The following is a 27,849-nucleotide window of genomic DNA, read 5'->3' on the forward strand; positions in this document are numbered from 1 at the left end:
CCTGGCGAGGCTGATGGGCATAGACTCTGGTGCACCCTCCTCGGCCTGCTGGCAGTTTGCTGAGGGTGCCGGGGCTGGCAGGGGGAGGGGCAGGGAGAGCGGCAGTGGAGGGTCTGGGGTGGCAGGAGACCCAGGATCTCCCGGGGGAGGGCTGAGTGATGCGTCAGGGAGCGGTATTTGGCATGGTCCCTCCGAGGTGGGTGGTTGCAGGGTATGGGGAGGCTCCCAGACCAGGAAGCCTTGGCAGGCAGGTGTGGGTGCTGGCTGGACCGAGGCCGCAGGAGGGCGAGACCAGGCCGGCGTGGACATCCTGGCCTTCAGGCACAACCAGGCTCAGACACTGGGAGACGGAGTCTAACTGCAGAGCTGGGATGAGAATTCAGGCTTCTCCAACCCCACCGAGTTGTAAACAGTGGCTGAATTATGTAAAACGTTCCCGCTTAGAATATCAAGTGTTACTCTTGGCCATCGGATCATCAAACACAGGTCGGTTTCTTGTTCTGAGTATCAGTAACCAACAGGGTAAGATTGTGAACTCAGATCTGCTCCCCTGCTGATGGCAGGTTCACTCACTCATTCATCTTCTACTTTCCAAGTCTTCCTCCAGCGGGATGGTGGGGTGAGAAGAGGGTGGGGTACATGTATGTGTGTGTAATGGGATGTCACTCAGTGTAGTGGTGTCTGGATATGACTTCCTTACTTCCTCCAAAATAACTGTCAGCAGAGGGTGATGCCAACATCTTATCTGTCTTCGTAACTACTAGTGACTATAGGATATTTTTCTATTCATTTCAGAACTCTGAGATTTCAGAGCTGGGAAAATAAATAATGATCTGGTTATCCCACCTTGTTTTGTTAGAAGTGAAAAACTGAGGTTCAGAGAGGTAGAGGGACCTGTCCAAGGTCGTACAGCTAACTGTGGGAAGAGATGGGAACAGGAGTTTCTGACCCCCAGCCTTTGTGTGTCTCTGCAGTTCTGTGATGTCACGACTGCCAAACTACTATTAGACGTGAAAGCCGAGAGACACGATCTCTCAGACAACAGAAACCACGTGGGACATTTTAAGCAACACTTAACAATAATCTGTTTAAAAACTTTCTCATTTAAAGCACATACACACCCATGCATACTCACACACATGCATGGGCCCCACCCCCTTCTCTGACTATTCTCTACCAGTCAGGGTGTGTTTTGCACAACCAGCACCCTCAGACAGACCGCTACAGCCCTACGCTTCCTTTAGGAGAACAGAACAGCTGCCACAGGAGTCAGGCCCGGAGCACCAGTCAGGGCCCCCTCTCCCGGGACGACCTCGCTGGGGCTCCTCCAGGAGCCGCTGGGGGCTGGGGTGGGCTCAGTGGGGCAGGAGATGCCTGACCCAGTGCACCTGCCAGACTTGCCAGGGGCGGTTATCTCCCGCTCTCCCCTCGTTAGGAGGCGGGCAGGCTGAACAGTGACCACGGGTATACAGTGCATGTCAGCGTCCGGGACAACGTAAATGTCTGTATTCGTTTCCTGGGGCTCTCCCGTAATAAATTACCATAAACTCAGCGGCTTATGAAAAAGGACATTTATTGCATAGTAGTCCTGGAGGCTAGCAGTCTGAAGCTGAGGTGTCCCCAGGGCCCTGGGAAGGGGGCCTCCAGCCGCCCTGCGGGCCCGTCCCCGGGTTTGCAGCTCCTCACTCGCGACTCTGCCTCGTGTGCCTCTGCTTCCAGAGCCCCCTCTCCTTGTCAGAACGCCAGCTGTCGGCCTTGGGCCCACCCTCATCTGGTCTGACCTCAGCCCCAGAGACCCTGTTTTCAAATAAGGTCAGGTTCAGGTGCGGGCGGGGGCAGTCTCATCCCAGGACACAGTGTCCAGGGCGCTCCCCCAAATGCCCTGCTCTGTCTGCCAACACCAGTCACGCGCGGGGCTTCCCCCTTCCTTCTCTGTGGTCCTGGCTAGAGCCCTGCCTGCTCCCCCAGAGCCGGGAAACGACCTCACTCTCGGTCCCTCGCCTCCTGCCCTCGCCCAGGGTATTTCCGTGAAGCCCCTCTTCCGACACCTTCAAACTCCTCATTCAAACCGTTCTCCCTGTGTGTCCCTCACCCTGGCTGCCACACGCCCAGTAAGTGAGGTGGGTGAGGGCAGTCGGCTCAGCCCCCAATGTCACCTGAACCTCACCTGCACAGGAGCCTGAGACCTTCCCGTGAGGCCGCGGGAGAGTCTGGTTTTGAGGTGTCCCTTTATTCCAACCAGCTTCCCAGGTGGCGCTAGTGGTAAAGAACACGCTTGCTGATGCCGAAGATGTAAGCGATGCGGGTTTGATCCCTGGGTCAGGAAGATCCCCTGGAGGAGGGCATGGCAACCCACTCCAGTATTCTCGCCTGGAGAATCCCCATGGACAGAGGAGCCTGGCGGGCTACAGTCCATGGGGTCGCAAAGAATCGGACACAACCGAAGCGATTTCGCTTGTGCTTGATTCCTACCAGGTACCAGTTTCTCGGTTTGTTTCACACATCGTTAGTATTGTGGCCTTCGTGTTAGGAGCTGCGGAATTGCGGGCTCATCCCCCTTTATTGCTGGAGGAGGTGATTCCCTCTTGGCGTGAAACTCTAGCATGCGTGCAGAGATCTTTATGGAACCTCAAGGGTCCTTTCACTTGCTCGGGGTCGGCTCGCCGTGGCTTCTCACGTGTGTCCACAGCCGTGGGGTCTGCTGGCTGCAGGGCTGTCACTCAAACAGCTCCAGGTAGTCGGGCGGCTCTTGCTGCTGACCGCAGGGGTACAGAAGGAGCTCCTTCCCCAGGGAGGTGATGGGCTCCTCCTGTGAGGAAGACAGTACAGGTCAGGCTGCAGCCCCCCAAGAGCAGCAGAGGCCTCAGCCCAGGCTCCCACGTCTTATTTTACAGGACACTTTCGTAAGAAGCCCTTCCTGCCTTGCTGGAGCACACAGCTTCTGGTCTCCCCTCGCTTTACACTAAGCTTTCTTGGCTTACGCAACCCCGAAAGACAGACTTCTTGTCCACAAGCTGCCCTGTGGTCTCCCTCCTTCCCGGACTTGTGCTCTCACTTAAGGGTGTTTTCATATGGAAAAGAATGTATTTTTAAAAGGAATGTGTGTGTACATATATAACGGAATTACTCTGCTGTACAGCAGTAATTAGCACAACACTGTAAATCAACTATACGTTAAAAAAAAAGTGTTCTCAGATGTGATCGGAGTGCACAGATTTTGCATCATCTCGTGCATTCTCTGCCCCAGTGGGTTCTCCCTGATGAGGAGGGACCAGGTTCAGTGATAAAGGAGTTGCAATTAACAATTCTTGTTATCGGGAAGGTTACCCACATGGCTCAGCGGTTAAAAGAATTCACCTGCTAATGCAGGAGGTGGAGGAGATGTGGGTTTGCTCCCTGGGTCGGGAAGATCCCCTGGAAGAAGAAATGTCAACCCACTCCAGTATTCTTGCCCGGAGAATCCCCATGGACAGAGGAGCCCGGCAGGCTACAGTCCGTGGTGTCACAGAGAGTCGGACACAATTGAGCACGAGCACTATTATCGGGAGGAGTTACAGAAGCGGGGGGCTGATCTCCCCTGCTCGTCTCAGCTGTCTTCCGTGGAACCGCCTTTCACTGTCAGAGCAGCTGCAGGACACCCGTCACCGAGCGTGCTACGTGTGCACGGGGCCGCACCTTGTGGTACTCCACCAGCTCGGCCAGGCTGGCGTGCTGCAGCTGGTCCACGCCCAGGAAGCTGTATGAGTCCAAGGAAGCATCTATGAGGAAGTGCTTGCAGCCGTCCTCAGACTGGTAGGACAGGGCGTAGCCCTTGACCTTCTCGTTGACCCGGATCAGAAAGCTGCCCGGCACGCAGGTGCTCAGAAGCTCGTTCGCTCTGTTCACGGTGAGGATCCCTGTGGGAAAGAAGGGCAGGGGTTTCAGCCACATCATTTCCAAAGCTTCCCTCTGCTAAACACAGCCGTGTGGATAAAGCCAGTAAGAACCTGAGCAGCCCTAAGTCCACACTGGGTTTCCTTGGAGCAGTACTGTGGTTCGTCATCTGGTATTTGGTACCTGGGATGGGGTTGCTGCCAAGTCACTTCAGTCGTGTCTGACTCTGTGCAACCCCATAGACGGCAGCCCACCAGGCTCCCCGGTCCCCTGGGATTCTCCAGGCAAGAACACTGGAGTGGGTTGCCATTTCCTTCTCCAACGCATGAAAGTGAAAAGTGAAAGTGAAATCGCTCAGTCGTGTCCGACCCTCAGTGACTCCATGGACTGCAGCCTTCCAGGCTCCTCCATCCATGGGATTGTCCAAGCAAGAGTACTGGAGTCGGGTGCCATTGCCTTCTCTGGGATGGGGTAGGTTCCATAAGCAAATGAGTAATACAAATGGAGGGCTTCCCAGGGTGGTGCTAGAGGTAAAGAACCCGTCTGCCAATGCAGGAAGCGTAAGAAACCTGGGTTTGATCCCTGGGTGGGGAAGATTCCCTGAAGGAGGGCATGGCAACCCGCTCCAATATTCTTGCCTGGAGAATCCCCATGGAAAGAGGAGCCAGGCGGGCTACAGTCTATAGCGTCACAAAGAGTTGGGCCCCACTGAAGCGACTTGCCACGTATGCAGTACGAATGGAACGCTCGCCCCTCAGAACACGTTTCCACCCAGTGACAAGCATGGGCGTCATGTGGCTTCTGAGGGGTAGGACCGTTGACGGTCATCCTGGGAGGGTGAGCTCTCCCAAGTTGACTGATGGGGACCCTGGGGCCTGGGGATGATCCTACAAGATCTGCAGTGGGAGTTCTCACTGGAGCGATGTCTGGAAACGTCTCAGACACCGGGGCTGGGGGGTGGGGGTGGCTCTAGTCTTCTCCAGTGCATGGAGGCAGGGATGCTGCCAAACCTCCCACTGCTCACAGAACAGCCTCACTATAGACAGTGATCCAGTGCCAAAGGCTGACAGTGCCGAAGGCGGGCACCCTGGTCAGGGGTCAGCGAGCTAGTGACAGTGTCCTTTGCTGTGACTACTCCTAAATGAGGCTTCATTTAACAGAATGACGCAAGAGATGCAGGCATGGGCACACACATGTGTATATGTGCTGTACTTAGTCGCTCAGTCATGTCCGACTCTTTGCGACACCATGGACTGTGGCCCGCAGGCTCCTCTGCTCATGGGATTCTCCAGGCAAGAACCCCGGAGTGGGTTGCCATGCCCTCCTCCAGGGGATCTTCCCAACCCAGCGATCGAACTCAGATTCCTGCCTTGAGGGTGGATTCTTTACTGTCTGAGCCACCAGGGAAGCCCAAGAGTACTGGAGTGGGTAGCCTATCTCTTCTCCAGCAGATCTTCCCGACCCAGAAGTTGAACTGAGGTCTCCTGCATTGCAGGCGGATCCTTTACCAGCTGAGCCACCAGGGAAGCCCCACGTGTGTATATGCGTACTATCTGTGTCTTCACAGATGCTCAAAAGGATGCCATTCTTCAAACACACACACACACACGTGTTATGCTACACACACATAGTTTGGATGCCTCATGAATTCACAGGAATTCAAGACCAGCCTTCCCCAATTAGTCCACACTGATTGCTCAGGTCTGACCCATGCTCCCGGTTCCCCTGCTTGCTCCTCCTCATCTGTAATTCCTCAGGTGAGCCCACGACGTGATAAGACAGAGAGGAAGTGTGCAGACACGTGCTGGTAGGATGGTGAGCTGCTCTGAGCTCTGGCCAGAGGGCAACGTTTCCTGCGTCAGCAGATGGAACCTCCTGCCTCTTCCATGCTGACACTCGGTATTACGATTAGAGAGAAACCCAAAGGCCTCCTGGTGAGAAGGCAATGGATTATCACAGCTCTTTAGTCTGACAAGACTAAAGTTAGTAAAGTTAATTGAGAATTAAACCTAAGGATCCAGTGTAAAACATCAAATGAAACCATTTGTGTTCTTTTCTGTAAGTAGACCTTTGAGAAGGGAGGATTAGAGATCATCCGCTCCCCAGGCCTCGTCTCCCCCGCTGGGCCCGAACCCGCACGTCTGGGTGTGGGGGCTCAGCTCCAGGGCGACGCGGGGCGATAGCAGGGCCTGCGGCCAGCCCCTCATGGACAGGAAATGCGCCTGCGAGGAAAGAAGCAGGCGGCCGCTCCTCTGGCATCCAGGCTCTGCCAGGACCCCGTCCCGCAGGCCGCTGAGTCCAGTCGCCTTCCTGCCCTTTCCTGATGAGACTGAGGTGCTGGACACAGCAGGCGCTGTGACTGAGGAGCCCCTGGGGTAGCTGCCGGGTGTCCATGTCAAGCGCCCAACTAATACCCAGGTGAGCATCCCCGCGGCAACTGCTCCTTCCTGCCCGTTTCACCTTCTACACACCCGGTCCCACTGCGGGCATTGGAGGCTGAACCCAGGCCACCAGTGACCAGCCTGCCCAGGACCTGCAGGGGCTGTGGTGTGAAGACTCTGGGTCTGACGCTCTCTGAAACCCAGGGGATTGCTCAGTGACTTCATCCTGGAAAGATTTCTCTTCTCCTCCCTGACAGGCTGACTCTGAAATTCCAAGTGACTTCAACAGACGGTATGGATGTTGTCGTTTTTAATATCTGGATTTCAGCATGATGGAGTCTGATGCCTAGAACAAAGCCATTCTGGAAGATTATAACCAGAATGAGATAAATTCCTTCTCAAGTCAGGTCATAGAGTAGCTGCAAATCAGACCGTCTGCAAGCCCCCGCCCCCGGCCTGTAGCTGTTCTCAGCGTGCACAAACCCTGGCTCTGCCTCGGCTCCAGAGACACCAGCGCGGGGGCCCTCTCCCCTCGGTGGCACCCACGGCAGGTGCAGAAGGTGAGCACCGCGCTTTGCTCATTTGCTTCACCGCAGGGTCGGCGTTTCTGAAGGGCACGAGCTCTCAGGGCATCTGACAACACAGGTCGACGTGCAGTTTCTCCTGATGCCATCGAGGGCAGCAGGGGCCTCCAGGGAGGTCTGGCTGAGGTCATGGCCAAACGGCAAGCTTGGTCTGCCTGCAAAGGGGGCTCTTGCACGCAAAACCAAAGTCCAGCATCAGACGCTAATCACCGGGGGACCCAACTAAGAAATTGGTTCTAGTACAGACAGTGGTCTTCCTCCAGCCCCTGCTGAGGCCGTGATGCCCCCAGGCTGCCTCCCTCTGGCCTCTCCAAGGGCTCACCCAGCCCCACGTCCACCCGGCCAGCACGGTCCACAGCTCTGGAAGGGACCCCGGCATGCCCTGCGGTCTCTCCCCGCCCCGCCTCCTCGTGAGCAACCACCGTTCCTAGTTTATCTTCACGCCCTCAGAAACTGCCACCCGGAAGACGCCCAGGAAAGGTCTAGCACATACCTCAGTCACAGTCAAGTGAGAAACGTCCCTCTCCAGGACAATCCTAGCTCCCACTGCCACTAGGCTGAGGGCTGATAACAGGGACCAGGGGTGCCCTCATGTTTCTCCAAGGTACCCCCAGGCCTGAGTCACACGCACACCTGTGTGACCTGTTTCCGGCACCTGGAAAAGCCATGTTTAATAACCAAACGAACGAGAACTCAGCAACAACAGCACTGAGAGCTCTTCACGTCTGCCTGGCCCTCCCCCAGGTGAGCCTTCCCTCATCTGATCCTCACTGAGGCCTGGAGATGAGGTGCTGTCACGGCCCACCAAGCACAGAGGGGAAGGCCCACCCGCGTCTCAGAGGCCCCAGGGTGGGCCTGGAGCGTGGGCCGGAACCAAAGGCCAGACCAGAGAAGCCAAGCTCGCACCCACCCTCCAGAACACCTGCCCCTGGTGCATCAGGCTCCAGGGGCTCCTACTCACTGTTTCTTCCCCAAACAGCTTTAGAATAAGCAGAAGCATGGCCATTTGGGGGTCTTCCCTGGTGGTTCAGATGGTTAAAGAATCTGCCTACAACACAGGAGACCTGGGTTCAATCCCTGAGTTGGGAAGATCCCCTGGAGAAGGAGATGGCTGCCCCCTGCAGTATTCTTGCCTGGAGAATCCCATGGACAGAGGAGCCTGAAGGCTACAGTCCATGGGGTCATAAAGAGTCAGACATGACTGAGCAACTAAGCGAGCAAGCGAGCGATGGCCATTTTACAGATGGGAAAACTGAGAAAGAAGGTAGGCACCCGAAGCTACAGGACACATTAGTGGTGGTTTCAGGCTCCTGCTCCAGGGCTTGGCTTAGCCCAACCCACCAGGCTCATGAAACTTCTCTGGAGTTGGCTGAAAATTTAAAATGAGATTGATTTCACAAAGAGGTATTCATTTCCCACTTGGGCAGCCTAAAGATGTGTTTTTCAGTGATTACCGAGTGCGGTCCCTGTATGTGGGGACGATGCACCGTGACCCCTTGTGACTCCCTCAGCTCAGAGTTTGGCGGTCGTGGATAAAGAAGCGCCACCCCGTGCCTTCGGGGCTCCCTGATCTCAGGGTCTGCTGGGGCGGTGGAGCCCCAGGTGCCGTCTCAACCTCTCCCTCTCTTGCCATCTATCTGTTCCATGTTCTCTGCCCCAGACGGTGGTGAAGGGAGGTCGTGGCACCGAGTCGACGTTCCTGATGGAACACAGCTCTGCTTCAAGGTGACCTCAGAGCCCCGCACTGCCACCTGCCCAGGGCGGGGTGGACGAGAGAAAAGCCGGCGGTGTTTTCAAGCAGAGCCCTGCAGACTGAGAGCGTATACGTCACCCCTGGCGAGTCACACTCCGGACAGAGCTCCCCCTACCTCACCCTCTGATCCTTCAGCACATATAGGACGCAGGTTCAGAGGGGCTCTGGGTCCTGCCCTGGTCCTCTGCCTAGAAGGAGACCCACCACGATGCTGACATGTACCCTTGAGCGCTCAGGCACCTGGGAGGTGCAAGCGTTAGTGTCTCAGTCGTGTCCGACTCTCTGCGACCCCATGGACTGTAGCCCGCCAGGCTCCTCTGTCCGTGGGATTCTCCAGGCAAGAACACTGGAGTGGGTTGCCGTGCCTTCCTGCAGAGGATCTTCCTGGCCCAGGAATTGAACTGGGGTCTCCTGCACTGCAGGCAGATTCTTTACCAGCTGAGCTACCAGGGCTCAGGCACCTTAGGGATGAGGAAAGGTGGTCAGAGCTCTTAAAATATTACTCATAATGTTTCCCTAGTAATTCAAAGATTAAACTGACGTCATTTGTTCTCACTTCATCACCTTAATGGCCAACACTTACTAAAGGTGACTGAGCATGCGTCACACACGGTTCTAAGTCCGTTGCACATTATACCTCACCGAGTTTTCTGACCAGCCTGGGAGGCAGGTAATGTATTATCTGCATCGGACATAAGACAGGCAAGTGCAGGAGTCGTGCAACTTGCTGGGGCCACGCAGCCGGCTGGTGGGGGACAGGGAGCTGGGTGCAGGCAGCGTGGCCCCCGGGACGCACTTGTCACCAGCAAGCTGGCTCCTCTCCCCAGCCTCCCCACCACCAGTGTCGAGGAGCAGTGTCCAGCCTGCTCTGACGGTGACAGCAGAAATCCAGGACACGGGCACGTGACGACAAGTGTGACGGCAGAAGCATGGATCTAATATCCGGGTAAAATATCCCAAGTAAACCCCCCAGCAGAGCCGCTGTCCGTAGCGGGACCCACCCGCTCCCCTCTGTCTCGCCTCTCAGGCCCCTCCGAGAGCACGCGGGAACCACAAGCCTGGAGCCCCCGGGCGTCAGGAGTGGGAAGCGCAGGGCTCCTGGCAGAGGCAGGCAGTGACCCCCGTGGCCGGCAGTGTCAGGGCGAGGACCCCACGGCAGCATCTGAAAAACCCCAGGGAGGGCTTTGAGGTTCATGAACTCCTCTCAACACTAGTGGAAAAAGATACTAAGAGTTTTGCAGCAAGTTTGCTGCATGGGGTAATGTCTGAAAGAAGTCAGGGTCTCCCAGGCAATTGTGTCGTATTCGCTGCAGAGAAGCCAGCGCGTCTCAAATCTGTAGGAGTACTCTAGCTTTCACGCCTTTATCTGCAACTTGAGTTAGTTCACAACTGAGCTAAGACTAGGCAGGCACAGCGGAGCGCTGCGGAGAGTACCGTGGACAAAGCGCTCTGAGGCCACAGGGCAGATGGAGCTTCGGTGCTGAGCGGAGGCGAGTCCTTGGGCTCGTGGCTCAGGCTCTGCTGGGCCATCCCAAGGTCAAAGCCTCCCATGCCCTTACCTGTCACACACAGGCACCCAGATCCTCCTGCTGCCAGCCACAGCCTCTCCCACTCCATGAGGGAGATGAATCACAGGTGTAAGTGAGGCAGGGTGGATACATTAGGGTGACTTTGGGTCATTTGTGTGTAAGTCAAGACAAAGCTTGAAAATCCCTTTGTGAGAGATGGGCAGAATTTTGATGGCCCCACAAGTAAGAAATCTCCAAGCCTCAGGAAAATGACTGGAGGACAGATCATCGCTTAAGAGTGCCAGTGTCCAGGTTCATTAAGGTTTTAGCCTGAAAGAAATCTTGGGAGACTTCTGTGAGACTTTCTCAACGCAACCCCTCCAGGTATACCCAGTCAGCCCTGGAGGAGTGTGCTGACGGAGCCTGGATTGCACACTGCAGAGTAACTGGAAGAGCAAGACTGACTCCATGTTGCATCCGTTTCTTTTTTCTATCTAACTGTTGTGCCCTGTGGCCTGTGCTGAGTCATGCTGGGCTCTGCACCTTTTCTAGAAAGAATGTTACCCACAGCCTGAAATATACGGGAAGCCCATTCTCAAGCCTCTGATCTTTTAAGGGTGTAACTTTTTACATTCACATAGAGATAAAAAGTTGCAGAACAGAGAATAACATTTGACTCTTTGGAGGTTTACGGGAACATTATGACCTGACCAACAGAGACAGCTGCAAGAACAAAGGATTCCAACACCAAGAAGTTTGCATCAGCCAACCATACCTCCCTCCCCTTTTAGTATAAAAGAAGCCTGAATTCTTACTCGGGGAAGATGCTTCTATGGGATATTTGTCCACCATCTTCTTGATCTTCTGCTTTCCAAATAAAGTTACTATTCCATGTCCCAACACTTCCTCTCTCAATGTACTGGCCTATCATGCGGCGAGCAGTGAGCCTGGACTCAGTAACGCTGGGAGGACAAAGACGCAGGACTCTTCCTGGACACTTCTCTCTAGGGAACCTAGGTTTGAGAGAGTAACTGCCTCCACAGAAATGGATACCATTTAACCCCCGTGGAGAATGAACATTTGAAGGGTGTATCAAAAATGGGGGGGCTTCCAGGGTAACTCAGCTGGTAAAGAATCCACCTGCAATGCAGGAGATCTTAGTTCAATTCCTGGGTCAGGAGGTTCCCCTGGAGAAGGGATAGGCTATCCATCCTAGTATTCTTGGGCTTCCCTGGTGGCTCAGATGGTAAAGAATCTGCCTGCAATGCGGGAGACCTGGGTTCGATCTCTGGGTGGAGAAGATCCCCTGGAGGAGGGCATGGCTACCCGCTCCAGTATTCTTGCCTGGAGCATCCCCATGGACAGAGGAGCCTGGTGGACTACAGCCCACGGGATCACAAAGAGTCAGACACGACTGAGCTGAGCTACAGCTCAGCGCAGGAAAAATGGAAGCAATCAAAATAGCTGTGGTATGAACTGTGTTGGTATCCTGTAGATGTTAAAGGGATTTACTTTTTAAGTAGCTTAAAATACAAACGTTTTTAAAAATGTAAAGCATTTGGAGGGCAGGTTTGATCATATGCCGCAACAGCAAAGACGTTCAAAAGAAATAAATCAGGTGGAAATATTTAATCAACCGTCTAATCACTTCCATATTTGGATAAGGAAGCGTAAATTGCCTTTCAGAGGAATAATGATCAGCTATTGATGCAGAAAGCAAGCGTGTGAATTCTCTAACAACAACGGAAGCAATTAGAGGTCTCCCAAGTCAGAAATCTTTTTGTGCATTTCCTTCCATCTTTTTTCCCGTCTTCCCGCTCACAGCCTCTGCTGGCTCCTAAGCTCCCGACACTGCTGTGTGTCTCACAGAAATAGGAAAATGCTGATGGACAGAGGGAAGAAATGGGCCTGCGGGGCGACGGATGGACCTTCCAACTTCAGTTCTACTTATTCCCCAGCCCTTTTCTTCAAGAAGTGAGTACAGTTAATTACATTCCTACCTACTTTGGGGACCCAAAGCGAGAGACAGGATGAGTGCAACGACTGTGTTCAGCGGGGTGTCAAGTTAGCCAAGAGGGCTTCTCAACACTTACCGCCAGCTGCACCAACAGCCCAGACTGGAAGGTGCTGTAACAGGGTGGCTACTCGGGAGAGTGAAATGGATAAAAACACGGATCGTATTTGACAATCAAGACAGTCCTGAACACTCACATGTGAGAGGAGGTAAGGGGTGAGGACAGAGAGAGAAGAAGACAATCCTTCTTGAGGAAGCAAAACCAAGCAGACTACAATACTCAGATTATACACCTATAAAATACACAGTACTGTTCAACAACCCCGGGACACACTGCTGTCTCTCCACACCCTCCCTGCTGACCCCACATGCAATCGTAACTGCCTGGGATGACTGCAAGCAGCTTCATTCCCTGTTTGCGGGGTGGCTCTCCTTTGGTCCTTCCAGATTACTCCTGCCTTCTGGGGTGCCCTCCTGGGCTCTGGACTTATCAAGGACAAGTGAAGTCGCTCAGTCGTGTCCAACTCTTTGCGACCCCATGGACTGTAGCTTACCAGGCTCCTCTGTCCATGGGATTTTCTAGGCAAGGGTACTGGAGTGGACTGCCATTTCCTTCTCCAGAGGATCTTCCCAACACAGGGATCAAACCTGTGTCTCCCCCATTGCAGGCAGACATTTTATCGTCTGAGCCACCAGGGAAGCTATTATCAAGGACAGGCCCTAAGTAAATAATTGAGGAAAATAATTAAGATATATGTTACTGAAGTGCTGCCTCATTCTTGTACGTGATGCTGCTGCTGAAGACTACACTTTTTGGCGGGGTGAGGCTGATGAGGAGAAGGGCAGAGGGGACTGGAGGGGTAAACTTTCTCTTAGGCTGATCAGTTACAACAGAAACGCTGCACCAGGACCTGAGTCTTCTCAGATGTGAGCTGACTTACTTATGAAACAATGCTTTGGTGTAGATACTATTATTACCTCCATTCACAGAGGAGAAAACACAACTCAAGCCCAGTGATCCATCTCGGGAGTCTGGTACTAAGCCTGCATCACACTACATTTCCAAGCTGTGTGTGTTAGTTGCTCAGTCACGTCCAACTCTTTGTGACCCCATAGGCTGTACCCCACCAGTCTCCTCTGTCCATGGGATCCTCCAGGTGAGACTACTGGAGTGGGTTGCCATTCCCTTCTCCCGGGGATCTTCCCAACTCAGGGATCAAACCCTGGTCTCCTGCATTGCAGGCAGATTCTTTACCGTCTGAGCCACCAGGGAAGCCACCTTTCCAAGCTAGGAGCTAAGAAAACTCTGTGCTGCCTTGAGGCATTGAATTGATCAGAAAGAATGGTCAAATGATTACAAGGAATAACGGAAGAAGACACCCACCTATCTGCTGCCGCTGCTGCTGCTAAGTCGCTTCAGTCGTGTCTGACTCTGTGCGACCTCATAGACGGCAGCCCACCAGGCTCCCCCGTCCCTGGGATTCTCCAGGCAAGAACACTGGAGTGGGTTGCCATTTCCTTCTTCTAATGGACGAAAGTGAAAAGTGAAAGTGAAGTCGCTCAGTCATGTCCTACTCTTCGTGACCCCATGGACTGCAGCCTACCAGGTTCCTCCACCCATGGGATTTTCCAGGCAAGAGTACTGGAGTGGGGTGCCATTGCCTTCTCCGACCCACGTATCTAGGAACCCTGAAAAGCTAAACCGAGGACAAATCAATGCAAATTAAAATAAGGTGGTCCCCCTGGTAAGCTTAAGCTGGTGGGAGTATAACTTTGTTTAATCACTTTGGAGGACATCTGGCAACACTTAAAGAGGTTCATATCCTACCTCCCAGCAATTTCACTTCTAAATACACACCCTGAAGAAATGATCACAAATGTGTTCAAGGAGGCATGTTCAGGGTGAATACCAACCACATAATTTTCCGTAACAGCAAAAAAATTGTGCCAAATGTAGGCGAAGAGATGAATGAGTGATGACACACGTGTGTATGTGTGTAATAAAACATATATCATCAAACACAAAAGATTACGTGTTTTATATGTGTATTATAAATATATGAATAACATATATCATAAAACATGCACTACAAGTACCAGGAATGATTAGCCTACCTTTATAAACAAGGGAAAACCCACTTAACATAATATTGAGAGAAAAGGCATGTTTCAGAAGAATGCCTATAACATGATACCATATGTTAAATGTTAAACACATTGTTCTGTTTTGTAGAAACATATGCATACCTGTGTTTTATATTTTTAAAATATATTTTCCTGAAGTACCCACACATATATACATGTAATAAAATGTAAATATGGATGGAAAAGACAGCTTCAGAAGAGTGGTTCATCCCTTGGGAAGAGGAAACAGCATCAAAATGGAGGAAAAAAGGAGCCTTAATTCTGTTTTCCAGGGTTTATTTCCTAGTAAAAATAGATACAAAGTGAATATGGCTTTTAACACTCCCTGTATCTGCAGAGCAGCTATAATACTTGTTACATCACTGGCACTGGATTTATTTTCCCTCTACTGTCATAATTAGAAAAACCATGTTCAAAGGAGGAGAGAAAAACCCTCCCTGGTGTGGGCGGGCCCTGTCTCATCAGTCGACGGCCTTCAGAGCCTGATCTTCCCTGAGCAAGAAGGAAGCTGCGGGCAGCGGGTGGTCTCTGGACCTGCTCTCCATCTGCTCCTCCCTGCCACTGTGCTGGGTGCTGCCTGGCGCTTCCTCAGCTCCTCTCTCACACCCTCCCAGCTCACCCCTGGAAAACCCCACGCACTCCACGCTTCCAACTACGTGCTGAGGACCCAGTCTATTATCTCCAGCTCTGACCCATTAGTCTGGCTGCCCCAGGGACCATTTTACACAACGGCCCCAAAGAACCTTCAAAGTCATCACACCCCAAACGAGTGCCCTGCCCCCTCCCCTAAGTTCCTGCATCCTCTGGGATCCTCTGGGGTCCTGCCTCATCCTCTGGGGTCCTGCCTCATCCTCTGGGGTCCTGCCTCACCAACGGGTGTGCAGCCCCCACCCGCCCCACAAGGCAGAGGCCCAGCTGCCCTCACTTCCCTGGTCCCTGCCTTCTCACCCTCATCCTTACTCAAAGCTAGTTTAGAGAAAGGGGTGAAATACAGACTCTATTGGGGGAAAATTAGGTGGCCAAAACAGTAACTTACAAAGGGTGATTTAGGGGTGTGAGTCAATGAAAGGAAGATAGTAAACCCACAGCGAATTGCCATCCTGTTATTTCAAAACACGTTTCCTAGTAAACAGTTATGTTTCAAAAAGATAAGCTGTGGCCCCTCTTCTCTTTATCATAGAAATACAAAGTTTTTTCTTCTTAAAAGTAAAGATAATAACTTACATTGACTACATGGCTGTGTATTTACTATTACATCACTATATCATATTATTTACTTTGCTTACAACGGGCTTCCTAGGCAGAGCGAATGGTGAAGACCCTACCTGCCAATACAGGAAATGTAAGAGATGCATTCAATCCCTGGGTCAAGAAGCTCCCCCAGAGGAGGGCATGGCCACCCACTCCAGTATCCTTGCCTGGAGAATCTCATGGACAGAGGAGCCTGGTGGGCTACAGTCCATAGGGTCACAAAGAGTCAGATGTGACTGATACATCTATGATAAATATTTGTATAAATGAAAATAAATCATCAACAATAGCAATTAATAAACGACAGGTAAAATCCAAGAGTCTTATATTTCAACCAAAGCTTCAACCAAATTTTTAGCCAAACTGTGTCTTCCTAGCTCTCAGCAACTCTTCCAAGTAGAATTGCCTATTAAAGTATCAGGATTTTTAATAACATCAGCACTTTGAATGTCTCACTCCTGGCAGTTAAAACAGCTAGCACCCTGGGAACCAGGAACAGCAGCATCTTCTGCCCAATGACACAGAAACTAGAGAGGCTGGTTTCCTCACTATTTATCTTAAAAAGGAAAAGACAGGTAATGCGAGATGGTGGAGGTGCTGACCATGCTCTTTCTGTTTCTCTTTTGACACTGTTGCCACTCCCTCCCCCAGAATCTTCAGAGGAGAGCAGAAAGGGGAAGGAGGCTTTTACAACCTCCTCCCCGAGACAGAGCGGGCTCCTCTGGGCACGGACAGTTACAAAACCTCAGTCACCAGAGAACCCACATTTTCAGAGAAAACTAGATGGTTCTGCTGCACCTGTAACAGCAGCCCCTTCGCAGAGAGCCTGCCACGGACGACTTGGTTCTTTTTCAGAGGAGTTTGCCATTCTATGGGTTTGGGTGCTGACTTTTGTGGCTCTATTTCTATGTGAGATGATCCTACTGAAAAGAGAGTAGTCTTAAACACAACTCAAACCAAGACACCGATTAGGACAAGCGTTCTCTGTGAGAGGACGTGATTTCTGTCTTAAAGCTTTTGTTGTCCACAGAGCCAGTGATAATCCAACCCAGCCACAGAGCTCGTAGAAGCAGCAGACAGAAAGTCACCGCCTATTTTTGAAATCCAAGAAGCTGAGAGGTCGGTGAGGTGGGTGCAGGGTAAATAGACGGTTTGAATGAATGAGTCCAGTTTCAAGCACTGAATGAAGACATGCTTTACGAGCTGACCTCTGCTTAGCCTCCAACAAGCCCATCTCGCAGCCTTAACTGCAGGGATCAAAACCACAGAACTTTTAATTAAAGGTCACAGTGCTCAACCCCTTCATTTAATGCAAGAAGAAAATGAGGCTCGGATAAATGGCTTCACTACAGAGAACCAAATCCTAAAGGAAATCAACCCTAAATATTCATTGGAAGCACTGATGCTGAAACTGAAGCTCCAATCCTTTGGCCACCTGATGAGAAGAACTGACTCATTGGAAAAGACCCTGATGCTGGGAAAGATTGAAGGCAGGAGGAGAGGGGTACAACAGAGGATGAGATGGTTGGATGGTATCACCGACTCAATGGACATGGGTTTGAGCAAACTCCGAGAGATGATGAAGGACAGGGAGGCCTGGTGTGCTGCAGTCCGTGGGGTCACAAAGAGTCGGACACAACTTAGCAACTAAACAGCAAGAACAAGAGAGAACGTGATCTGCCCAAGGTCACGTGGCCTGTGCCCTTCCGACCACATCTGGTGCCCCCTCCCTGCTTGGGGGGAGTGGACCGATGGGGCTGCCATCCGTGGGGGGTCACAACTGAGTGCCCTGTGCAGGTGCCCAGGGGGCAATGCCTCGCCAGTCGCCCTGTGGTGTCCATCTGGGGTGATCAACTAAACTGTGCTGGCAGCCACCAAGGCTGTGGGCCACTTGGCGGGAGCTAGCCGCTCCCTGAGAAAGCTGGGAAAATCCACTTTCTGAGAATAGTATCAGAGCCTCTCCGGGGCAGCTCAAGTGGAAGGGAGCCTTTGTCCTGCCTTCCTGCTGGCTCACCCGCCGCCAAGGTCGGCACCGCACACTCACCGTGGAACCAGGGGGCGATGCTGTCCGAGTCCGCCAGGTAGCCCGCCCGCAGAGGAAGCTGCTCCTCCCGGAACCAGCGCCTGATGTCCTCCTGGGCTGGGCTGGACGCCGGCCTCGTCACTTTCTGATTCCTGACATTCGCAAAAGGTTTGCAACTTAGAGTCACCGGATTTGAAAATAATGCTTTCAAAACTCACGTGCACGCACGCACGCACGCACACACACACACACACACACACACACACACACAGATATAACACATGTCTGAAGATCACACAGCTGAGCTCGTGGGGTGGGGCCCTGCACACAGCCATCACAGGGCTCCTCCAAGGCAGGGAACAGGGTGGGGAATGGATCTGCCCTGCCGGTCCTATAGACTACTCATGGCTTTGAGTTGACACCACAGTGTTTAACTCATTTTTGATTTGAGTGAGAAGCTCCATTAACTCCCAATTAAAAATTGAGAAAACAGCGCTAAAAAGTGAAATATTCTGCCCCGCACCCCATATTTTCCTGGAGAGCAAGTGCTTGCAAGCAGAAGAGCCCAAATGCCATAGCATAAACTTCCCCAACACTTTCATCATTCAATTTCCTCTCCTTCCTGTTTCCACTAACCTCCCTGACTTGCTTCCTTCTCTGACACACTTTCAAAAGTTCTGCTAAAAGGCAGTCTCAGAAACGTAAAGTAAAAGAAAGAAGAGTGTTTGAAGGTTAGTTAAGAGAAAGATACAGGCAGCAGCATGGTTTTGAGCAAAAGTCAGTAGCAGAACTTAAGTTCTGGGACTTAAGTCAATTTCCACTATAAAAAGCAACGCTGCAGTGTTTTAATAATAAATGTATTTCCAAGTCCCAGGCCCACTAATTCTGAGCAGAATTCAAAGTAAAAACAATGAGTCTGAATGAGCTACTGGATAGCATGTAAATTAACTTATATTCTTTATATGTCTTAACGGTAACACATGCTACCAGGAGTTACATGTGACATACATGTCAGCGTGTACATATACACACGTGATGTACATGAAAGTACATAGAAACATAGCAGTTTGGAGAAAACTGCCCATAATAATCAACCTTCCAGGGGAGCGGACATGCACACACGGGATTACACGCTAATTTCTCCCCCAAACTTTCAGATTAGGTCCTTTCCTTTAGGAAATCTTTGGCGATCAAGCGGAAACGCCACGGACAGTCCGTGTCTGTCCTGCCCTGGGCTGGCTGCTAGCTGACCTAGGTCATCACTGTTTGAAATCCCAGCCCTGACACCATCCAGTCTGGCCACCTCACAAAAAGCACTTCATGCAAGTGGCTTAAGTTGGAAAAAATGAGCTAACCGAGCTTAAAACATCATCTTAAACCCTCGTGAAAGGGCACCTTTGTTGCCATCAGTCACACAGGCTGTGCTCTAAAAACACCCTGGGTGCAGACATATGGCGGCACGTTCCCACCCTCGGGGAGCCTGGAGGAGCACCCCGGGCCTGACACAGCAACAGGCTCGTGGGAGGGGCTGGGCAGGAGTTCACGCTCTGTGTCCGGTCACGGGACTGTGGGGTCTTCCTTGTTTTGTTATCCATAAGGAAAAACTCATTCCCCAAACAGCCACTCTGTAGAACGTGGTCATTTTGTGCCAGCCTGCAAATCCCCAGATAGAACCTTTCAACTGAGTAAAGAAATAATCACAGTTGAGGAAACGCCCACCCCCTGCTCCCTCTGAGTTCATAATCTCCATTAGGAAAGAACCCTGAAGATAACCACTGACCTCATACAAAGGGAAAGCTTTGTTCTTTATTTTTCCATACTCCCAACAGAGAAGGGTTTTTAGTTTTTATGTCACAGAGGACAAGGCTTCAGACAGTTGTATTTCATTAAGTCAATATGTGATTTCTCTCAGTTATTTTAAATACCATCTTTCTACATACCAAATCATAATAGCAATAACTGGGAGAAAATAATTGTATAATCAGTTAACAGAAGGTCATGTGATTGTATGGCAAAAACCATCACAACACTGTAAAGTAATTAGCCTCTAATTAAAATAAATAAATTAAAACAAAACACACCATAAGCTATGGGAGTTTCTGCTGTGGTACCACTGTATTTTTCGTTAAGGGGCTTCCAAAACAAATTGTTCTGCCTAATACCCTCAAAGCTCAGGTAATCGTCATCATCAAACAAAGTCTGCATTCAAAAAAAGAAACATTTCCAAATTCTCAACCTATGAGCTTAGCTGCATATCCCAGAATGCGTGTGTGTATTCAGTGGTGTCTGACTCTTTGCGACCCAATGGACTGTAGCCGTCCAGGCTCCTCTGGCCATGGAATGTCCCAGACAAGAACGCTGGAGTGGCTTGCCATTTCCTCCTCCAGGGGATCTTTCTGACCCAGGGATTGCACCTCGTCTCTTGCATCTCCTGCACTGGCAGGCAGATCCTTTACCGGGGGCCACCTGGAAAGGCCGCCCCAGAATGAGAACTGTCATCAAACCTTTCATCCTGATCTGTGGAAAATGGGGTTCTGCCGGTGACATGAGGCCAGCAAGCCCGGGGTTCCCACTGGGACAACCCCTCAACGGTCCCCCTCCCCTTCCTGGCTGTCCCCGGGAAGGGGCTGGGCTGGGGGCATGCAAAGTCACTAACCTGTCTAGGTATCTTCACGACGTTACTGGGCATGTTAGTGGTACCCACAGTGGGGATTTTATAGGTGAGGAGGGATGAAGCCCTGCCCAGGTGTCTCAGCATCGTAGGCTGGGAGGTGGGGCCGGACTGAATGGCACTGGCAGCTTCTGTCCCTGAAGCCGCCAGGCAACTTACCTTTAATTACTTACACTTAGAGCCGCCCGCCCGGCGGCGTCTCACCTGAGAGGTGTGTGTGGCTGTCCTGCTGGGCTCAGGAAATGAGGCTTGGGGGGGAGCGGGGGCCTCTTGGGTTTCGGGGGGCCACCCGGGGGGCCCTGCTGCCCCTTGCCGCTCCTCCCCCGCTGCGACAGCCGCTTGTAGTCCTCCCGCGCCTGCTTGGCCAGGGAGCGCCGCTTCTCATCAGCGGCTTTGGATTTTCGCACTAGGAGAGACAGCGGGGTTCAAGTCAGCCCTCGGAGACTGTGAGCAGAGCGGAGGCTCTGGAACAGGGCACAGCCCCCAGCGGTCAGGACCCGGCGCCTGTCCTCTCTTTCTGCAGGGTTCGCTGAGAGTGAGACCGGGGCGGGGGAAGGGGAGCCCCGTGCCCGAGAACTTCCTGCAGCAGCCAAGGCGGAGAGGAGTCTCAGCCCGAGCGAGGGTCCAATCAGCGGGGTCTCAGGATAATATGAGGTGAAGCCGCAGTCTCATCCTCGAGCCCAGAGACCGCCCCTCCCCAGACCATCAGGGGCTCTTCAGTGGCTTGTGGCCGAGGACCGAGTGGGTGGGCAGAGAGGCCACACTCAGAGTCCGCGTGGCTGAACCACGAGTGATTCGGCCTCCCAGACCGAAGAAAGAAATGATTCTTACAGGGCCAGTCACAGCCTCGGTGGGTGCATGAAAGCGACCCAAGACAGCCTTTTACAATTGCTTTGTAACACAGAAGGGCTGTTGCTTTGGCAGTTTTTATTCCAGCAACCGAGCATCATGGACTTGAAAGCAGGATGTAAGAATAAGCCTTATGGGTATTTATCTGCATTTCAGGCATTATTGGTCAGAATCTGTTATGTCTGACTTCAAAGAAATGCCTAAAATCTTCCATTACACTAAGATTTCACTGCATAGAAGTGATGGGATCTGGTGAACATTTTCATTTCACAAAAACTGTCATTTTAATGGTGTTCATTGTAAAGGAATTCCCAACATTCTGCAGACATGCCTGTCCCTGGCTCCTCCCACTGCCTCAGAGGATGACCGGACAGTTAGGGCTTCCTAGTCCAAGTCAGATGGAAGCCCTAACCCTGCTTCACACCCGAATCCTCCCAACATCAGCCTCGCTCACCCTCTGCTCTGCTTCATCGGCACTGGCCTCTCCCCTGAGGACCCTCTCTGGGCAGTGCTAACTCAGAATGAAGCAGGGTTCAGCCACAGGTGTGGCAAGGATGCGACAAGCCTGCCTGTCATCCCTGTGTCTTCTGATTACAAAGTTTAGATGTGCTCACTGTTGAAAGCTGAGGAAAATACACAAAAACAAGAAGTCCAACAAGTAACTTTGAATCCTGCCTCTCCAAGAAAACTAATGTAAATACATTAACCTTCCACGTCTTTTCCCTCGTATACTTAGACATTTTAAAATAGCGATGCTTTTCATACTATTTTTATAATCATTTTTCTTCTCCAAGTTAAAAAGATATAAATATATTCTAAGGACATTAAACACTCTTCCAAAACATTTTTCATAGCTAAATACCATTCCATCACTTAGATACATCATAATGTTGCTGGTGCAAAGATCAGCTGAGAACCTTTCTGCAATTCAAAAGGTGGCCCATAGCCTTTGAGTAATAATTTAGTGTTAAAAAATATCTCTGGACAACCATTCTAAGTGTTTCCCAGATTGTCATATTATTAAGTGAACAAGCTGGTTTCGCGTCACTGTTATAGAGGCCTCTGGGTACTTACAAGAAGCCTGCCACTCCGAATCTTCTTTCCAGTTTGTATAAATCTCCTTGGTTCCCTCTTCATCTGTCTGTTTTATTTCTTCATCTTGTGTTTGCTTCACTGACACTTTCTTCTGTTTAAAAGACAGAAACAAATGCTAGTGAGGAGCTCTGGCAGTTTCCTGCAATGAGGCAGGTGCCACGCACAGAGTGGGCACAAAAATGAGACGAACGGAAGAGAACAGAAAGCCCGAAAGTGAAAGCACAAGCTTCCATAATCCATGGAACACAGGAAAGCAGTTCCAAGAGGGAAGTTCATAGAAATACAGGCCTTCCTCAAGAAACAAGAAAAAAGTCGCAAACAGCCCAACTTACCACCTAAAAGAATCAGGAAAAGGACAAACAAAATCCAAAGTCAACAAAAAGAAGGAAATAATAAAGACCAGAGAGGAGACAAAAAGAGTTCAAAAACAATAGAACAGATCAATGAAAGCAACAACTGGTTTTTTCAAAAAGATAAACAAATGTAACAAACCTCTAGCCAGGCTCAGGAAGAAGAGAGAGAGGGAACTCAAGTAAACAAAATTAGACATGAGAGGATAACAACTGATACCACAGAAATATTTTAAAAAACCGTAAGAGAATGCTATGAACAACTATATACCAACAAGGTGGACAACCCAAAGGAAATGGACACATTTCTGGAAGAATACACTCCACTAAGGCTGAGTCAGGAAGAAATAGTGAATTTGAATAGACCAGTTACTAGATGTGAAATAGAATCTATAATTTTAAAAAACACCAAAACTGCTTGCAAACAAAAGTCTAGGACCAAATGGCTTCACTGGGGAATCCTACCACACACACAAAGAAGAATTCACACCAATCCTTCTCAAACTTCTCCGAAAGACTGAAGGGGAGGAAACACTCCCAAAGTCATTCTATGAAGCCAGCATCACCCTGACACCGAACCAGGCAAAGACACTACAAAAAAAAAAAAAAAAAAGAAAGAAAGAAATTTACAGGCCAAATGTCTGAATAATATAGATGCGAAACTCCTCCACAAAATATTTATAACCTGAATCCAACAACACATGAAAAGGATCCTATACCATGATCAAGTTGGATTCATTCCACAGTCACAAGAATGACTCTACATATCCAAATCAATCAATGAGGTACACAACATCAACAGAAGACAAGGCAAAAACCACAAGGTTATCTCAACAGATGCAGAAAAAGCATGTGAAAGAGCCAAACTCTCATCAATATGTGTTTAGAGGGAACACATCTCAACATAATGAAGGCTATTTACAACAAACCCACGGCCAAACACTACTGTCAATGGTGAAAAGCTGAAAACTTCCCACAGGAACAAGGCTAAGATGCCCATTCTTGCCACTTCTATTCAACATAGTATTAGAAGTCATAACTATAGCAATCAGACAAGAAAAAGAAATAAAAGACAAAGAAAAAATTGGAAGGGAAGAGGTGAAACCGCCACTATTTGCAGACGACAGGATACTCTATACAGAGAACCCTAAAGTCTCCACACAAGTTATACTAGAATTAATAAGTGAATTCAGCAAGGTAGCAGGAGATAACATTAATATACAGGAACCTGTTGCATTTCTTAAGACTAACAAAGAAATTTAAACATGATTTTAAAATCATGTTAAACAAGACAAAACAAACAAAAACCCCCTAGGAATAAGACCTTTACACTGAGAACTATAAAACACTGATAAAGGAAATTGAAAATGATTCAAAAGAATGGAAAGATACCCCATGTTCTTGGACTGGAAGGGTAAATATTGTTAAAATGGCCACACTGCCCAAAGCAATCTACGGATTTAATGTGATCCCTATCAAAAGACCCATGCCATTTTGCACAAAACTAGAACAGATAATCCTAAAGTTCATATGGAATTGCAAAAGACCCAGAATCGCCAAAGCAATCCTAAGGAAAAATAACAAAGATGGAGGCAAAATACCTCCCAGACTTCACACTATACTACAGAGCTACAGTAATCAAAAACAGCATCACAACAGCCCAAAAACAGATGTACAGATCAACGGAACAGCATACAGAGCCCAGAAACAAACACACACTCACAGTCAATTAATCTATGACAAAGGAGGCCAGACTACACAATGGAGCAGAGACTTCTCTTCAGCAGGTGGTGTTGGGAAAGCTGGACAGCTACATAGAAATCAATGAAGCTAGAACACTTCCTCAAACCACATGCAAAAATAAACTCAAAATGGTTTAAATTTTGAGTTTAAGATATCTGTGCATGCTAAGTCGCTTCAGTCGTGTCCGACTCTTTGTAACCCCAGGGCCTGTAGCCCACCAGGCTCCTCTGTCCATGGGATTCTCCAGGCAAGAACACTGGAATGGGTTGTCATGCCCTCCTCCAGGGAATCTTCCCAACCCAGGGATCGAACATCCATCTCTTACATCTCCTGCATCAGCAGGTGAGGTTTTTTTGTTTTTTTTTTTTAACCACTAGTGCCACCTGGGAAGCCCAAGTATAAGACACAATACAATAAAACTCCTAGAAGAGAACATAGGGCAAACATTCTCTGACACAAATCATAGCAATATTTTAACTCAGTCTCCCAAGGCATAAGAAATAAAAACAAAAATAAACAAATGGGACCCAATTAAACGTATAAGCTTCTGTGCAGTAATGGAAACCATCAAAAAAGTGAAAAGACAACCTAGGGACTGGGAGAAAATACTTGCAAAAGATGCGATCAAAAAGAGGTTAATATTCAAAACATACAGACAGCTCATATACTCAATATTGAAAAAATAAACAACCCCATCAAAAAAGGGGCAGAAAATCTAAATGGACTTTTTCCTAAAGAAGACATACAGATGGCCAATAGGCACATGGGAAGATGCCAAACACCGCTAAGTACTTGAGAAGTTCCAGTCAACCACAGCGTGCTCTCACCTCACACCAGTCGGAACGGCTATCGTTAAAGAGTCTACAAATAAATGCCGAGGAGGGAGTGGGGAAAAGGGAACCCTCCTGCATCACTGGAGGGAATGCAGATTGGTGCAGCCACAGTGGAAACCAGTATGGAGGTTCCTTCAAACACTGAAAATAGAGCTACCACGTGTTCCAGTGACCCCACTCCTGGTTGTCTATCTGGAGAAAACTCTAATTCAAAAAGATACATGCACCCCAAAGTTCACAGCAGCACTACTGACAATAACCAAGACACAGAAACAACCCAAGCCCCCATCAACAGCCTACTGGCTTAAGAAGACGTGATACTTATTCCCAGTTGAATATTACTCAGCCATGAAAAAGAATGACGCACTTGCAGCATCATGGGTGGACCTGGAGATCATCCGCTTACTTCACCTCCTTAGTGAAGTGAGGACAACAGAACAAGACGACTATTGTAGGGTATCAGGTATACGCGGAGTCTAACAGATAACACAGACACATCTCTACACAAAGCAGAAGCAGGCTCACCAACATATAGAACGTATTTAGTTACCAAAGGGGAGAAGGAAGGAGGGAGGTATAAGTTAGGATCAAACGGCTACATACAACAGATAAACGAGGACTTACTGTAAAGCACAGGGAATTATACTCAATAGCTTACAATAACATGGGATGGAATATAATCAGAAAAAACTAGCTGACTCACTGTGCTGTACACCTGGAACTAACACAATACTGTATACCAACTGTACTTCATTAAAGAAAATTAGAAATATATACATACAAAAATATCTTTTAAAAGCATCCTTTTTGAGAAGGAAAAATATAAAATAAGAAACATGAGTCTTAGTCAGAAAGGAAATTTTTTACTGAAGTGTAGTGGACCTACAGTATTACTTACTGTGGTAAAATACCAATTACATAAAACTACCACCATAACTGTCAAAGGCTGCTCTCAATATGCCAGCAAATCTGGAAAACTCAGCAGTGGCCACAGGACTGGAAAAGGTCCATTTTCATTCCAATCCCAAAGAAAGGCAATGCCAAAGAATGCTCAAACTACCGCACAATTGCACTCATCTCACACGCTAGTAAAGTAATGCTCAAAATTCTCCAAGCCAGGCTTCAGCAATACGTGAACCGTGAACTTCCAGATGTTCAAGCTGGTTTTAGAAAAGGCAGAGGAACCAGAGACCAAATTGCCAACATCTGCTGGATCATGGAAAAAGCAAGACAGTTCCAGAAAAACATCTATTTCTGCTTTATTGACTATGCCAAAGCCCTTGACTGTGTGGATCACAATAAACTGTGGAAAATTCTGAAAGAGATGGGAATACCAGACCACCTGACCTGCCTCTTGAGAAATCTGTATGCAGGTCAGGAAGCAACAGTTAGAACTGGACATGGAACAACAGACTGGCTCCAAATAGGAAAAGGAGGACGTCACGGCTGTATATTGTCACCCTGCTTATTTAACTTATATCCAGAGCACATCATGAGAAACCCTGGACTGGAAGAAACACAAGCTGGAATCAAGATTGCTGGGAGAAATATCAATAACCTTAGATATGGAGATGACACCACCCTTATGGCAGAAAGTGAAGAGGAACTAAAAAGCCTCTTGATGAAAGTGAGAGAGGAGAGTGAAAAAGTTGGCTTAAAGCTCAACATTCAGAAAACAAAGATCATGGCATCTGGTCCCATCACTTCATGGGAAATAGATGGGGAAACAGTGGAAACAGTGTCAGACTTTATTTTTGGGGGCTCCAAAATCACTGCAGATGGTGACTGCAGCCATGAAATTAAAAGACGCTTACTCCTTGGAAGGAAAGTTATGACCAACCTAGATAGCATAGTCAAAAGCAGAGACATTACTTTGCCGACTAAGGTCCGTCTAGTCAAGGCTATGGTTTTCCCAGTGGTCATGTATGGATGTGAGAGTTGGACTGTGAAGAAAGCTGAGTGCTGAAGAATTGATGCTTTTGAACTGTGGTGTTGGAGAAGACTCTTGAGAGTCCCTTGGACTGAAAGGAGATCCAACCAGTCCATCCTAAAGGAGACCAGTCCTGGTTGTTCTTTGGAAGGACTGATGCTGAGGCTGAAACTCCAATACTTTGGCCACCTCATGCAAAGAGTTGACTCACTGGAAAAGACCCTGATGCTGGGAGGGATTGGGGGCAGGAGGAGAAGGGGACGACAGAGGATGAGATGGCTGGATGGCATCACCAACTCGATGCACATGAGTTTGGGTGAACTCCGGGAGTTGGTGATGCACAGGGAGGCCTGGCGTGCTGCGATTCATGGGGTTGCAAAGAGTCAGACACGACTGAGCAACTGAACTGACTGACCACCATAACATTTAAAAAATTGTGGTAAAATTTACATAATATTAAGTTTACCATCAACCATTTTAACGTTTACCATTCTGAAGCATTAAGTGCATTCAAGGGAATTTGTTTTTAACCAGAGAGAAATGTTACACACAAAATCACTTAAAAATCCTTTGTTTATTTGAGGACAGCCTTCTGAGTGCTCATGAGAAAGCTGAATTTACAGCTCGGTGCAAATACAGCAAGACGCAGCCTGTCAGCTGAGCCGTGAGGGAAACTGAGCGTCAGGGAGGACTGGCCGTGCCTGCTCCGCACCGCAAGAATGATGGCTTTTCTCTTTTGTGCTTTTCTATAGAGAAATAGACTTTCTCGTGGTTAAATGATTTCACCACAAGTAAAATACACGCTGTGAAACTGGTTTCAATCACCATTAAATCTTGGTTAACACA

General features: G+C 49.4%; 1 protein-coding gene across 10 annotated transcripts in view; it reads right to left on the reverse strand.

Annotated features, from left to right (window-relative positions):
• Window positions 1-1,556: 1,556 nt before the first annotated feature.
• Window positions 1,557-27,849, reverse strand: part of SH2D4A (SH2 domain containing 4A) — a 63,753-nt gene continuing 37,460 nt past the window's right edge. For all 10 annotated transcript variants that reach the window (XM_069572772.1, XM_069572769.1, XM_069572776.1 and 7 more), the window contains 5 exons: window positions 22,127-22,238; window positions 20,408-20,609; window positions 17,554-17,684; window positions 3,676-3,896; window positions 1,557-2,809 (listed from right to left, as the gene is read on the reverse strand). In XM_069572772.1, coding sequence (XP_069428873.1) covers window positions 2,717-2,809; window positions 3,676-3,896; window positions 17,554-17,684; window positions 20,408-20,609; window positions 22,127-22,238 — 759 coding nt within the window. In that variant the 3' untranslated portion in view covers window positions 1,557-2,716. The remainder of the gene's footprint in view (window positions 2,810-3,675; window positions 3,897-17,553; window positions 17,685-20,407; window positions 20,610-22,126; window positions 22,239-27,849) is intronic.

Source organism: Ovis canadensis, chromosome 26, assembly GCF_042477335.2.
Source record: "Ovis canadensis isolate MfBH-ARS-UI-01 breed Bighorn chromosome 26, ARS-UI_OviCan_v2, whole genome shotgun sequence".
Taxonomy (NCBI): domain Eukaryota; kingdom Metazoa; phylum Chordata; class Mammalia; order Artiodactyla; family Bovidae; genus Ovis; species Ovis canadensis.